Source organism: Bubalus kerabau, chromosome X (assembly GCF_029407905.1).
Source record: "Bubalus kerabau isolate K-KA32 ecotype Philippines breed swamp buffalo chromosome X, PCC_UOA_SB_1v2, whole genome shotgun sequence".
NCBI classification, from domain to species: domain Eukaryota; kingdom Metazoa; phylum Chordata; class Mammalia; order Artiodactyla; family Bovidae; genus Bubalus; species Bubalus kerabau.
Genome location: NC_073647.1, coordinates 103,024,722 through 103,035,684, shown reverse-complemented (window position 1 = coordinate 103,035,684; position 10,963 = coordinate 103,024,722). Strand labels below are relative to the sequence as shown.

The 10,963-nt window shown below is 50.2% G+C and overlaps 1 protein-coding gene and 1 long non-coding RNA gene across 6 annotated transcripts in view; one reads left to right on the top strand and one right to left on the bottom strand.

Annotated features, from left to right (window-relative positions):
* Nucleotides 1-3,999: 3,999 nt before the first annotated feature.
* On the bottom strand, nt 4,000-10,814 carry WDR13 (WD repeat domain 13). Of its 4 annotated transcripts, none has more exons than XM_055565626.1 (10): nt 10,697-10,814; nt 10,190-10,269; nt 9,289-9,495; nt 8,421-8,530; nt 8,172-8,302; nt 7,279-7,586; nt 6,408-6,588; nt 5,935-6,076; nt 4,696-4,814; nt 4,000-4,273 (listed from the first exon to the last, which is right to left on the bottom strand). In XM_055565626.1, exons 1-10 carry the CDS (start codon nt 10,797-10,799, stop codon nt 4,089-4,091), a joined length of 1,566 nt encoding a protein of 521 aa, XP_055421601.1. In that variant the 5' UTR covers nt 10,800-10,814; the 3' UTR covers nt 4,000-4,088. The 4 variants fall into 4 exon arrangements, with proteins under 4 accessions (XP_055421601.1, XP_055421603.1, XP_055421600.1 ...); XM_055565628.1 differs by lacking the exon at nt 10,697-10,814 and adding an exon at nt 10,614-10,675; XM_055565625.1 differs by lacking the exon at nt 10,697-10,814 and adding an exon at nt 10,614-10,665 and having other exon boundaries at nt 9,289-9,529.
* LOC129640354 (uncharacterized) overlaps nt 5,972-10,963 on the top strand; it is a 36,404-nt gene continuing 31,412 nt past the window's right edge. The window contains exons 1-3 of one of the 2 annotated variants that reach the window (XR_008708758.1): nt 5,972-6,105; nt 6,344-6,594; nt 10,699-10,848. This is a non-coding gene — a long non-coding RNA (uncharacterized LOC129640354). Of the gene's footprint in view, nt 6,106-6,343; nt 6,595-6,960; nt 7,213-10,698; nt 10,849-10,963 lie in introns of those variants that run through there. The other variant, XR_008708757.1, reaches the window with a different exon arrangement.

Here is a 10,963-nt window from a genome sequence, read left to right as displayed (position 1 = left end):
TGCAGACTAATAGGATGAAAGCTCCGTGGTAGAAGCCAACATTCCCTCCCTTAGGCCCTCTGCTGCCACCACCCTATCACTGCTTCCCTCAACTAATGCAGGGTCTCCTGACTGGCCCCCTGCTCCTGCTCCCCTGCCTCAGTCTGTTTTCTTCACAGTGCCCAGAGGGATCCTCTCATAATGAAGTCAGATCATTCCTCTACTGTGCTCAAAATCTTCTTGGAACTCACCCCTCACTCAGAAAAAAAAAAGTTCAAGTCCTCACAGTGGCTCCTAAAGCCCTCCAGCATTGGACCTGTCCAACCTAATCTCCTACCAAACCTTGATCCAGCTATACTGGCCTCTATGATGGTCCTTCTGGCACACTCCAGCCTTGGTGCATTTGCACTGCCTTTTCTAAACCTATAATATTATTCTCCCTCACACACAGTGGCTATCTCACTTCATTCAGGTATTTGTATAAATTTCACACTGTCAGAGACTCCAGGCTTCCCAGGTGACTCAATGGGTAAAGAATCTACCTGCAGTGCAGGAGACGCAGGAGATGAGGGTTCAATTCCTTGGTCGGTAAGATCTCCTGGAGGAAGGCATGGCAACCAACTCCAGTATTCTTGCCTGGAGAATCCCATGGACAGAAGAGCCTGGAGGGCTACAGTCCATAGGGTTGCAAAGAGTTGGACACGACTGAAGCAACTGAGCACACACAGAGACCCCCAGATAGCCAAAGCAATCTTAAGAAAGAAAAATGGAGTTGAATTAGGCTCCTGACTTCAAACTATGCTACAGTAATCAAAACATTATGGTACTGGCACAAAAAAACAGAAATATAGATCAATGGAAAAGGATAGAAAGTCCAGAAATAAACTTACATGCCTATGGTCAATTAATCCATGACAAAGGAGGCAAGAATATACAATGGAGGAAAGACAGTCTCTTCAATAAGTGCTGCTGGGAAAACTGGCCAGCTACATGTAAAAGAATGAAATTAGAACATCCTCTGAAACCATATACAAAAATAAATTAAAAATGGATTATAAACCTAAATGTAAGACCAGATACTATAAAACTCTTAAAGGAAAACATAGGCAAAACACTCTTTGACGTGAATTGCAGAAATATCTTTTTGGATTCATCTCCTAGAGTAATGAAAATAAACAAATGGGACCTAATTAAACTTAAAGGCTTTTTGCACAGCAAAGGAAACCATAAACAAAACAAAAAAGACAATTTTCTCCCACAGAATGGGAGAAAATATTTGCAAATGATGCAATCAACAAGGGATTCATCTCCAAAATATACAAACAGTTCATGTGGCTCAATATCAAAAAAACAAACAACCCTTGGGATTTCCCTGGGGGTCCAGTGGTTCCACACTTATCTTGCAGGGAGCATGGGTTCAACCCCTGGTTAGAGAGCTAAGATCTAGCATACTGCGTGGTGCAGCCAAACAAAAAACAAACAGGCAAAAATGAGCAGATCTGTCAGGGAATGTTTAACAGGAGGATTCCTACGTGGTTTCTCATAAATTCTCTGTTCCTTATCAGTTCCTATTCAGGGAATGAGTAGAGCTGCATGCAGCTCTCAGGACTGAGATCATGAGAAACGCTATCTGCTTGGATTCCTTTCAGTAACTCCCTTCAGTGACTCTTTTCAGTGTCAGCGACCTTGTATGTATTAGACTATCCATATTGTGGATATTCATAAAATTTCATCCTGTGTAATAGCTGAGTAATCATCTTACTGAAGATATATAAGCCTGCATTTCTGCTAATAAAATACCTTTGCTCCATCAGAGCTTGGGTTCCCGTGTCTGTCTGTCTCTCTCTCTCTCTCTCTCTCTCTCTCTCTCTCTCTCCCCCCCTCCCTCCAGCTCTCTCTTTCACTTTCTTATCATTGACTCCAGACCACCAGGTTCTGGTCCATTAAAGGACCCCAACAAATATCTAAATAGACATTTCCCCAAAAAAGATATAGATGGCCAAAAAAGCACAAGAAAAGATGCTGATCATCACTAATTATTAGTGAAATGCAAATCAAAACTACAATGAGATATCACCTCACTGGTCAGAATGGCTATTATCAAAATTCTACAAACAATAAATGGTGGAGAGGATGTGGCAAAAAAGGGAAAGCTCCCTACACTGTTGGTGGGAATGTAATTTGGTACAACCACTATGGAGAACAGTAAGGAGGTTCCTTAAAAAACTAAAAATAGAGCTACCATATGGTCCAGCAATCCCACTCCTGGGCACATGTCCCAAGAAAAACATAATTTGAAGAGATACATGCACAGCAGTGTTCATTGTAGCACTATTTACAATAGCCAAGACATGGAAGCAATATAAATGTCCATCAACAGAGGAATGGATAAAGATGTGATACACAGAGTTTCCCTGGTGGTCCAGTGGTTAACAGTTCACCCTGCAATGCAGAGACACCAGTTCAATCCCTGCTCGGGGAAGATCCCACATGCCACAGAGCAACTGAGCCCTTATGCCACAACTACCAAGTCCACACTCTAGAGCCCATGAGCTGCAATTACTGAGCTCACACGCTGCAATGACAGAAGCTCAGGTACTTAGAGCCCATGCTCTGCAACAAGACAGAAGCCACCACAATGAGAAGCCTGCACACCACAACAAAGAGTAACCCCCACTCACTCCAACTAAAGAAAGCCAGCCTGCAGCAAGGAAGACCCCCATAGCCAAAAAAGAAAAGAAATCTTTTCAAAAAAGATGTGATACACATATACGATGGAATATTACTCAACCATAAAAAAGAATGAAATAATGCCATCTACAGCAACACGGATGGAGCTAGAGATTATCACGCTAAGTGAAGTCAGACAGAGAAAGATAAACATCATATGATATCTCTTATTTGCAGGATCTAAAAAAAAATGAATTTATTTACAAAATAGAAACAGACTCAGGCTTGGAAAACAAACTTATGGTTACCAAAAGAAAAGGTGGGAAGAAGGAATATTAATAAATTAGGAGTTTGGAATTAACATACATATACTACTATACACAAAACAGATAACCAACAAAGACCTCCTGTACAGCACAGGGAACTTTGCTCAACATTTTGTCACAACCTTATGGAAAAAGAATCTGAAAAAGAATAGATACATGTATATATATATATAATTGAATCACTCTGCTGTACACCTGAAACTAACACAACATTGTACATCAACCATACTCCAATATAATATAAAATCTAAAAAAATAAAGGTTTCCCTGGTGGCTCAGGGGTCAAGAATCTGCCTGCCAATGCAGGAGACACTGGTTCGATCCCTGGTCCAGGAAGATCCCACATGCCACAGAGCAACTAAGCCCATGGGCCACAACTATTGCTCCAGTGCTCTACAGCCCAGGAGCCACAACGACTGAGCCCATGTGCTACAAATACTGAAGCCTGTGCCACAAGAGAAACCACCTCAATGAGAAGTCTGCTCGCTGCAACTAGAGAAAAGCCCACACAGCAACGAAGACCCAGCACAGCCAAAAATAAATAAAATTATTTTACAAAATACATAAAAAATAAGTTTTACATGGTCAGGAACATCTGTGATCACGATACCAAAAAGAGCCTAATCCTCCCCACCCTCTTGCAACTCTATCCCCTATCCTTTCTCCTCACAACACTCAACTTTAGCTGACCCATTGTATATTTTTGTCTATTATCTACCTGACTCCACTAGCACGTAAGCCTCACAAGGGCAGCGATTTTTGTCAGTTTAGGTCACAGCTGTACCCTCAGTGCCTAGAACAGTTACTGGCATACAGCAGGTGCTCGATAATGTCTGTCCAATGCATCACTGTGTAAAACACGTGAAGTAGTGCCTTTGACATGGGAGATGTTCATAAATGGTTGTCGAATGAATGAATGAATCAATGTACGAAGGCATGAATGAGGAGGTGAACCTCATCCTATCTTGGGTCCTAAAGCTGCCCTATCCCCCATCTCGCCCCCTGCAGAACTGGAAGCCAACCATCGGCACAACCACAGGAACTTTATTTACAAATACAAGACTGGGGCAGGAGGTGGGTGGGAAGGTGAACAGTAGCAAGGCTGGAAGTCTCCTACTTCTGCTCCCGCCTCCAGACGATAACCATGCCACTAGCGTCGCTCGAAGCCAGCAGGCTCTCATCACAGTTAAAGCTGACATCCAGCACAGGCGCACTGTGGCCCTGCAGCTTGTTGACGGCGGCCTTGGCTGCCCGCTCCACGTCAAAGAAATGCACGCACATGTCCTCACTGCCAGTCACTGCCCAGATGAGAGGAGAGACCATCAGGAGGTGTCGCAGGAGGCAGTGGGGTGCCCTGTGTGTGGAGTCTCTGAGGTGTCTGAGGTGTTGACAGATTTATGTCCAAGGTGTGAGGTCCCAGGGATGGGGGCCCTGGGGTGTACCAGCCCTAGATGGGAGGTCACCTAACTGTGTTGGTTCTGTGTCCAGAGTGTGAGGTCTCTGCGTTCTTTGTTGGTGGGGATGAGGAGGGGTCTGTGTCTCAGGCTATGAGGTTTCTGGGCTGTTCGGGGGTCTGTGTTCAAAGTGTGAGGTTGCTGGGAGTTTTTGAAGCCCAGGAAGTCAGGGCATTAGGGTATCCTGATATTTGAGCCAGAACAGCACCACCCCTGGTCCCCGCTCCTCCCTGGCCACCCCAAAACCCCAACCCCATGGGACTCACCCACACAGGCCCCCTGGCGGAAGGACATGAGAGGGCAGAAGATGCTGCGCACAGGGTGTGAGCTCTGCTCAATGGGGAAGCTTCTCTTCAGCTGCAGGGTCCCCTCATTGTCCACCACCCTGAGAGGAGGAGAAGAGTGGGTCAGGGGGCAGCATCAGCTCCGGGGGAAACAAATGATGGGCTAGCCTGTGTCCCCACCCCCACACCCAAGCTCCTTTCAAGGTTCATGAAATCCAGTTTTGAGACCACTGCATAAACGTATAAAGCATAGGCTAGAGTGCAATAGTGGCCGTTTGGAAGCTGTATCTGTTGATATATGTGGGGAACCTCTGCTGTTTAATTCACTAGTTCCTTTCTCTAAGGATCCCTAAGAGATCCTGGAATTAGGACATGCACAAAGAGAGGAAATGGCTGACCAAACTACAGGACCCCTGCACTGTGGAACACTGCATGGCCATTCAAAGGAATGAACCTGAGCTACTCCAGGAAGTCTGGGGCATTTCCATGGCAGTTTGGTAAGGAAAGCTTTCTGGCATGCAGCCCAGGCTGAGAACTGCATTTAGGTGACATAATTGTGTGGAGATAGTAAAACTCCCTGCTTCAAAAAGAAAAAAAAAAAAAAGGAAGGAAAGAAAGCAGGCCACAGCTCTAAAGGCATGCTAAGTCACTTCAGTCGTGTCCAACTCTTTGCGACCCCATGAACGGTAGCCTGCCAGGCTCCTCTGTCTGTAGGATTCTCCATGAAGGAATACTGGAGTGGGTTGCCAGGCCCTCCTCCAGGGGGGTCTTCCCAACCCAGGGATCGAACCAATGTTTCTTACATCTCCTGTACTAGCAGGTGGGTTCTTTACCACTAGCGTCACCTGGGAAGCTCTAAGGGGGCTCTAAAACATTTTACGGCTCAGTTTGCTCATCTATAAAATAGACGTGAAAATAGCACCCACCTCATAGGGTTTTTGTGAGGATTAAATGAGGTGATATGTATAAGGTGCTTTGAACACGGCCTAGCCCCACTAATTGCTATGAACATGCTAACTACTGCTATTACTCTTACTTCTCCTTTTGCATTACTGCTCCTATTGACGTTGCTGTTATCATTTTAGGAGACCAGACCTCCACCTTCAAGGAAGTTAATTTCCACCCTCCATGGCTCAGTCTGCTGGGAAGAGAAGGCTCTCATGCCAGTCTGACAGAGGGAACAGGCCCCCCACCTCCAGGTGGCACAGAAAGGAGACTCACCTGTAGAGCAGCAGCTTGTTGAGGCAAGCGTTGATGAGTAGTGAGGGGTCCCGGGCCTCACGGCTGACCCAGGAGCGGGCAGAGATGCTGGTCACGGGGCTGCCCTCGTGTACCACCAGTCGCTTGGCTTTGGTCAGCTTCCCTGTGGCAGCAGAGAGAGAGGAGGCAGAGGTGAGGGCTAGGGCTGTGCACGGGGAGGGTGGGAGTACAAGCACCCGGATGCAGGCCAGGGGCCTGCCTGTGCGTGCTAAGTTGCTTCAGCTGTGTCCAACTCTTTGCGACCCTATGGGCTGATCCTGCCAGGCTCCTCTGTCCATGGGATTCTCCAGGCAAGAATACTAGAGTGGGTTGCCATGCCCTCCTCCAGGGGATTTTCCCAACCCAAGTATGGAACCTGCGTCTCCTGCAGCTCCTGCACTGCAGGCGGATTCTTTTCCACTGAGCCACCAGGAAAAGCGCGGGTGCCTGCCTACCTGTGGCCATGTCAAAGAGGAAGGAGAAAACACTGCCGCGGTCATCACCCGCCCAGAGCAGCCGGCCAGGGGCATCAAAGGACAGAGCAAGGACGCGGCCCGTCAGCTTGCTGGAACCACCCTTCACTTTCTTGCCCGTGGAGATGTTCATGACGTGCACATTGTGCTTGGCATTCCCCACCTGTGGGTAAGACCCATGCACCATCACCCTGCTCCCAGCTAGTCCTTCCTTGAGGCTGCAGTTGATGGGATTGGCTGATCCCTGTGCCCTCTTATTATAGGAGGGTGGGTTGGTAGGCTGCAAGGTGACCCAGGCTGGTAATCCTCCCCAGCTGGTCCCTCTTGCAATTTGACCAGAACGGACAGCTGCTCCCAGAACTAAAGGGAACTGCCTGGTCCTTCTTGGAGTCTTCGACTATTCTAGGACAGCAGCTGCTGCTGCAGCTGAAAGGAACCCAGAGCACAGGCTCATGGGGCCAACTCCCCCTACTCCCTGCTCAGGGCTGGGCCAGACTTTTCATTTCCTTCCCCTGCCCTCTGACTCTCCATCCAGGTCAGACCACCAAAGAGCTGCCACTGAGACAAGGTTTCCAACCAGTAACCCTGCTCCCCAGCCAGCAACCCCCGCAGTTGGCAAATGGCAGGACTACTGCTGATGGGGCCATGACCCTAGCCACAGACTGCCCCATCCCCACAGTGAGCCCACCCCAGTCCAAGAACTGAGACCACAGTCCTGCCTTGTTTCCCTCTGAATCTGGCCAAAGGAGGGTGGAGGTGATGGACTAGAGGGGACTCCTTATCCCCATTCCCTGAGATACGCCCTCCCGGCTTGGCATCCCTCCCTTGGCGAGGGGGCGCCCTGGAGCCTGACCACGGTAAGGTTGTTGTTGACCGGCTGGAAGGTGCAGCAGAGCAGTTCGGCGCCGTCAGGGTCAGGGATCTCCCGGATGCAGCGGCCATCCTCAGAGGCCCAGATGCGCATGGTGGCATCAAGGGAGGTGGACACAAGGATGTCATTGGAGAGAGACCAGGCAAAGTCGGAGACCCCGCGGGTGTGGCCCCGCAGCACTCGGAGCACAGTGGGAGGGGCAGGTACCAGCTGGCACAGTGAGATGCTGCCATCAAGTGAGCAACAGGCCAGGCGATGCCGGTCATCATTGGCGAAGCGCACCCTGGGGACTGCAAGGCCAAGGAGCCATTTGGGAGAGTCAGCATGCTCAACGAGTGCTTTCATTTATGGAAGCTTCTGACCTCTGAGCTGGGGGCCAGGAACCACTGCACCAGGCACAGTGGCCTCAGAAAAGGGCTTTCCTTGGCTGAGAAAGAGAGTTGGAACCCGGAAGGCCCTCTGCCAAAAACTCCCTAAATCTTGGCTGGTACCTTATGGACTGTAAATGACTTCTGTAGTGTGAAATGGCTTCCACATCTCAGTTAGCACTTTCTAATTACCAAGGTCTTGGCAGTTTGCAAAACCCACTCTGCCCTTTGCAAGAGGATTTCTCTGCAGCAGAGACTTTAAGCTCCATCAAGTGACTCACAACCCCAGAAGCCAAGTGCTCTTTTAAGCTGTTCAGTCCTTTTATGGTAGATAAAGTAACCAAGGCTTTGAAGATCACTTTGCTTTTAGGTTTGCGAAAAGTTTCATGTATGGGAACTGCCCCATCAGAGATGGGCCCAAGACTCTGCATTCCAGAAAAGGAGGCACTGGGTTGCTGTCAGTTTGGGCAAATGCATGGTGATGGGACCCGCCATCCACTGGCTCACCTGCCTCATCCACGTGCTGGTCGAAAACATGGTACATGCCCGCAAAGGCATAGTTCTCGCTCAGCGATGTGTCCCCAGCCATGGCTCGACTTGCTTCTGCCGCCGAGGTGGGCACCACGCTGCCTGGGGGCCTAGGCCCCAATAGGAGTGAGGGGTAAGAGAAGGGAGGTACTAGCGGGTGGCCTTTTGTTGTCCTGGGGCCCCTCCCCTCCTCACAAACCTCTTCTTTCAGGTGCCCCTGGTGCATACCTGTCCTCGTAGACAGCACGGTTCATCTGTGCTTGCAGTTGGTAGGAGCCTCGGCTGACGGAGCGGCGGTGCCCACGGGCCCCCAGGGCCCGAGGATCATCTTCGAAGTCCTGGCAACAGAGGGTCAGAATGGGCACACCTTGCAAACAGCCCTCAAGAACCTATAAGGTCTAGAGTCTTCAAAATATATCCAGAACCATGGGAACTTCTTGGCGGTCCAGTGGTTAAGACCACACTTCCACTGCGAGGGCATGGGTTCAATCCCTGGTTGGAGAACTAAGACCCCATATGCCAGAACCAGATTCCTTCTCACCCCTTCCACAGCCACCACTGCTGGCACTACTGTGGTGGCCTCTGCATTAGTTCCCTTGCTCTTGCCCCGCTCAGAAGATATTCAACAAATGTTCTTTGAACAAAGAATGAACACTTTTCCACCAGAAAACCACTTGATTTAGTCTCTTGCCTCATTCAAGTCTCAGCTCAATTGTCACCTCCTCAGAAAGGCCTTCCCTGATCATCTCCATTAGAAACAGTTTTTTTCTGTCCCCCACACCAGTCCCGTTTCATTCCCCAAGTCCGCTTTATTTTTCCATGTTAGCACTCCTCACTACAAGCCATGGTAGTTATTCATTTGTTTATCTGGTTTGCTACGTTTATTGACCTATTTATTTCATTTATTGCCTGTTAATCAACCTATTTACCTTATTTGTATTTGTTGATTTATGTCATACATTATCTCTTTTTGCCTTCTGTTCATCCTAAGAGCCTAAAACAGTGCCTGGCACATAGCAGGTGCTTGACAAGTCTGTTGAATGAATAAATATGGAGGCAGGTAGTAAACACAGCAGGTGCATGGGGAGGAGCTCACCTCCATGCGGTCAAGGGTAGTGCGGCTGCTGCGGACGATGCTGTTGCTATAGGCACGAGCACTGCCTGGCTCAGAGAGGGGCCCGTAACGCTGGCCCAGCAGCTGCCCACGCAGCCTCAGGTACTGCCGACGCAATGCTGGAGGGTGCCCAGCTTTGGCATTCTCTCGCAGTAGCTGGCTGCGCCGTCGGATATATTGCGTCCGAAACTGTGGAAACGTTGGTGTGCGGTACGCGTTGTACCTGCGATGGCAGGAGGCAAGGCGGGCAGCAGGCACAGGACAGAGGGAGTCAATCAACTCAAGGGATAGGGAAGGAGAATGAGGTGTGTGTAAGGATGGCAAGTGGTCAGAAGTGGTGATGGGGGTCTCTCTCGTGCTGTAATGAGGGTGAGTCCACAAAAGTAATGGGCATGGCAAGAAGGTCCGTGTGGGTACAATGGAGGCAGTCTGCAATTTTGCTGGAAGTGGTATGGGGTGACCGAGTCAATGTAGACAATGGTAGGGGCCAATCTGACATGGTGTGGAAGTTAGTGTGGGGAATGGTGGGGGTCAGTATGGGATGGCAATTGGGTCAGACTGGGGAAATGGTGGTGGTAAAAGAAGTCTGGAGGCAAAAGTGGGAACAGGATGTCACTAGCCTGGGCTCTAGCACCCCCTCCCAAGGTTCTAATACCAGACGCTTTGCGCATGCCCACATGTGACTGCATTCTCCTAGCATGCTCTTTAACGACCCTCTCTGGCCAGTCATTCTCTCAAGCCCCGCACGCTACTACTGCACATGCTCACCTCCGGCAAGCCCACTCAGCCGCAAAAGGGAAGTCCTCTGCCCAGCCTCATTTATTGCCACTGCGCATGCACCACAATAACTTCCGCTCCCACGAACTCCGACCCCACCCCTCACCTCGCGTCTACTGCTAAGACCTGCTGCCACACCGCGGCCATTCCCTGGCCTCCTCTTCCGGCGTGTCCGCCCGCGGGAGCCTGCAGGACAAGGGCCTGGAATGTCAGCGTCTCAAGTGAAGAGATCTAGTTCTGCCCCTTCCGCCAGGCGATCGTTGCCATAGACACAAAGTCCCTCCAGTCCACGATGTCGCGAAATCCCACCCGGCTGTTAGCATGGTCACCACCCCAGTCCTGCCCTTCCCAGGCAGCGCCCGGGTGACTCAGAGCGGCGATTCAGATCTGACCCCGCCCTTCCCGATCACCATAGCAACGCCCCTCCCCCACCTAGTAATCCTTGTCGGCACTCCCCAACCATCTTGCCCCCTCCCACCCCACGCATTCCCTTCCCGGGTCCAAGAGCAGGACCCGGGATCAGGGACCACCTCCGGGGCTGCCTCCCGCTCTTGAGGCTCCCGGGGCGGCCCTGAAACCAGTGTCACCCTTCTCTCCTCTCTCTCTCTCTCACAGGCTCCAGTAAGATGGCCGCCTGCTGCCAGGAAGAGCCGCCGAGCGCGGAGCAAGTCGATAGGAATCCTCCCCAGGGCGTGGGAGAAACCACGCAGGCGCATTAAGGAAGAGGCACTTTTGGCCCAAGGATGGAGGCTCCGCCCTTTTAAGGTCTATTCACCCCCAGTCCCTAATGGCATTTAGGTACACAAGAACAACGTGCAGGGAGGACCGGGACGGGGCAAATATGCGAATTACCCACTAAAAATCAGAAATATTACTTTTA

Coding starts and splice junctions, on each gene's coding strand:
- WDR13 (XM_055565626.1), bottom strand. CDS start 10,799: ATGCGCCTGCGTGGTTTCTCCCACGCCCTGGGGAGGATTCCTATCGAC. Junction 4,815..5,934: donor AACAAGCTGCTGCTCTACAG/GTGAGTCTCCTT, acceptor TCCTCCTCTCAG/GGTGGTGGACAATGAGGGGA. Junction 4,274..4,695: donor CCGCCAGGGGGCCTGTGTGG/GTGAGTCCCATG, acceptor TCATCTGGGCAG/TGACTGGCAGTGAGGACATG.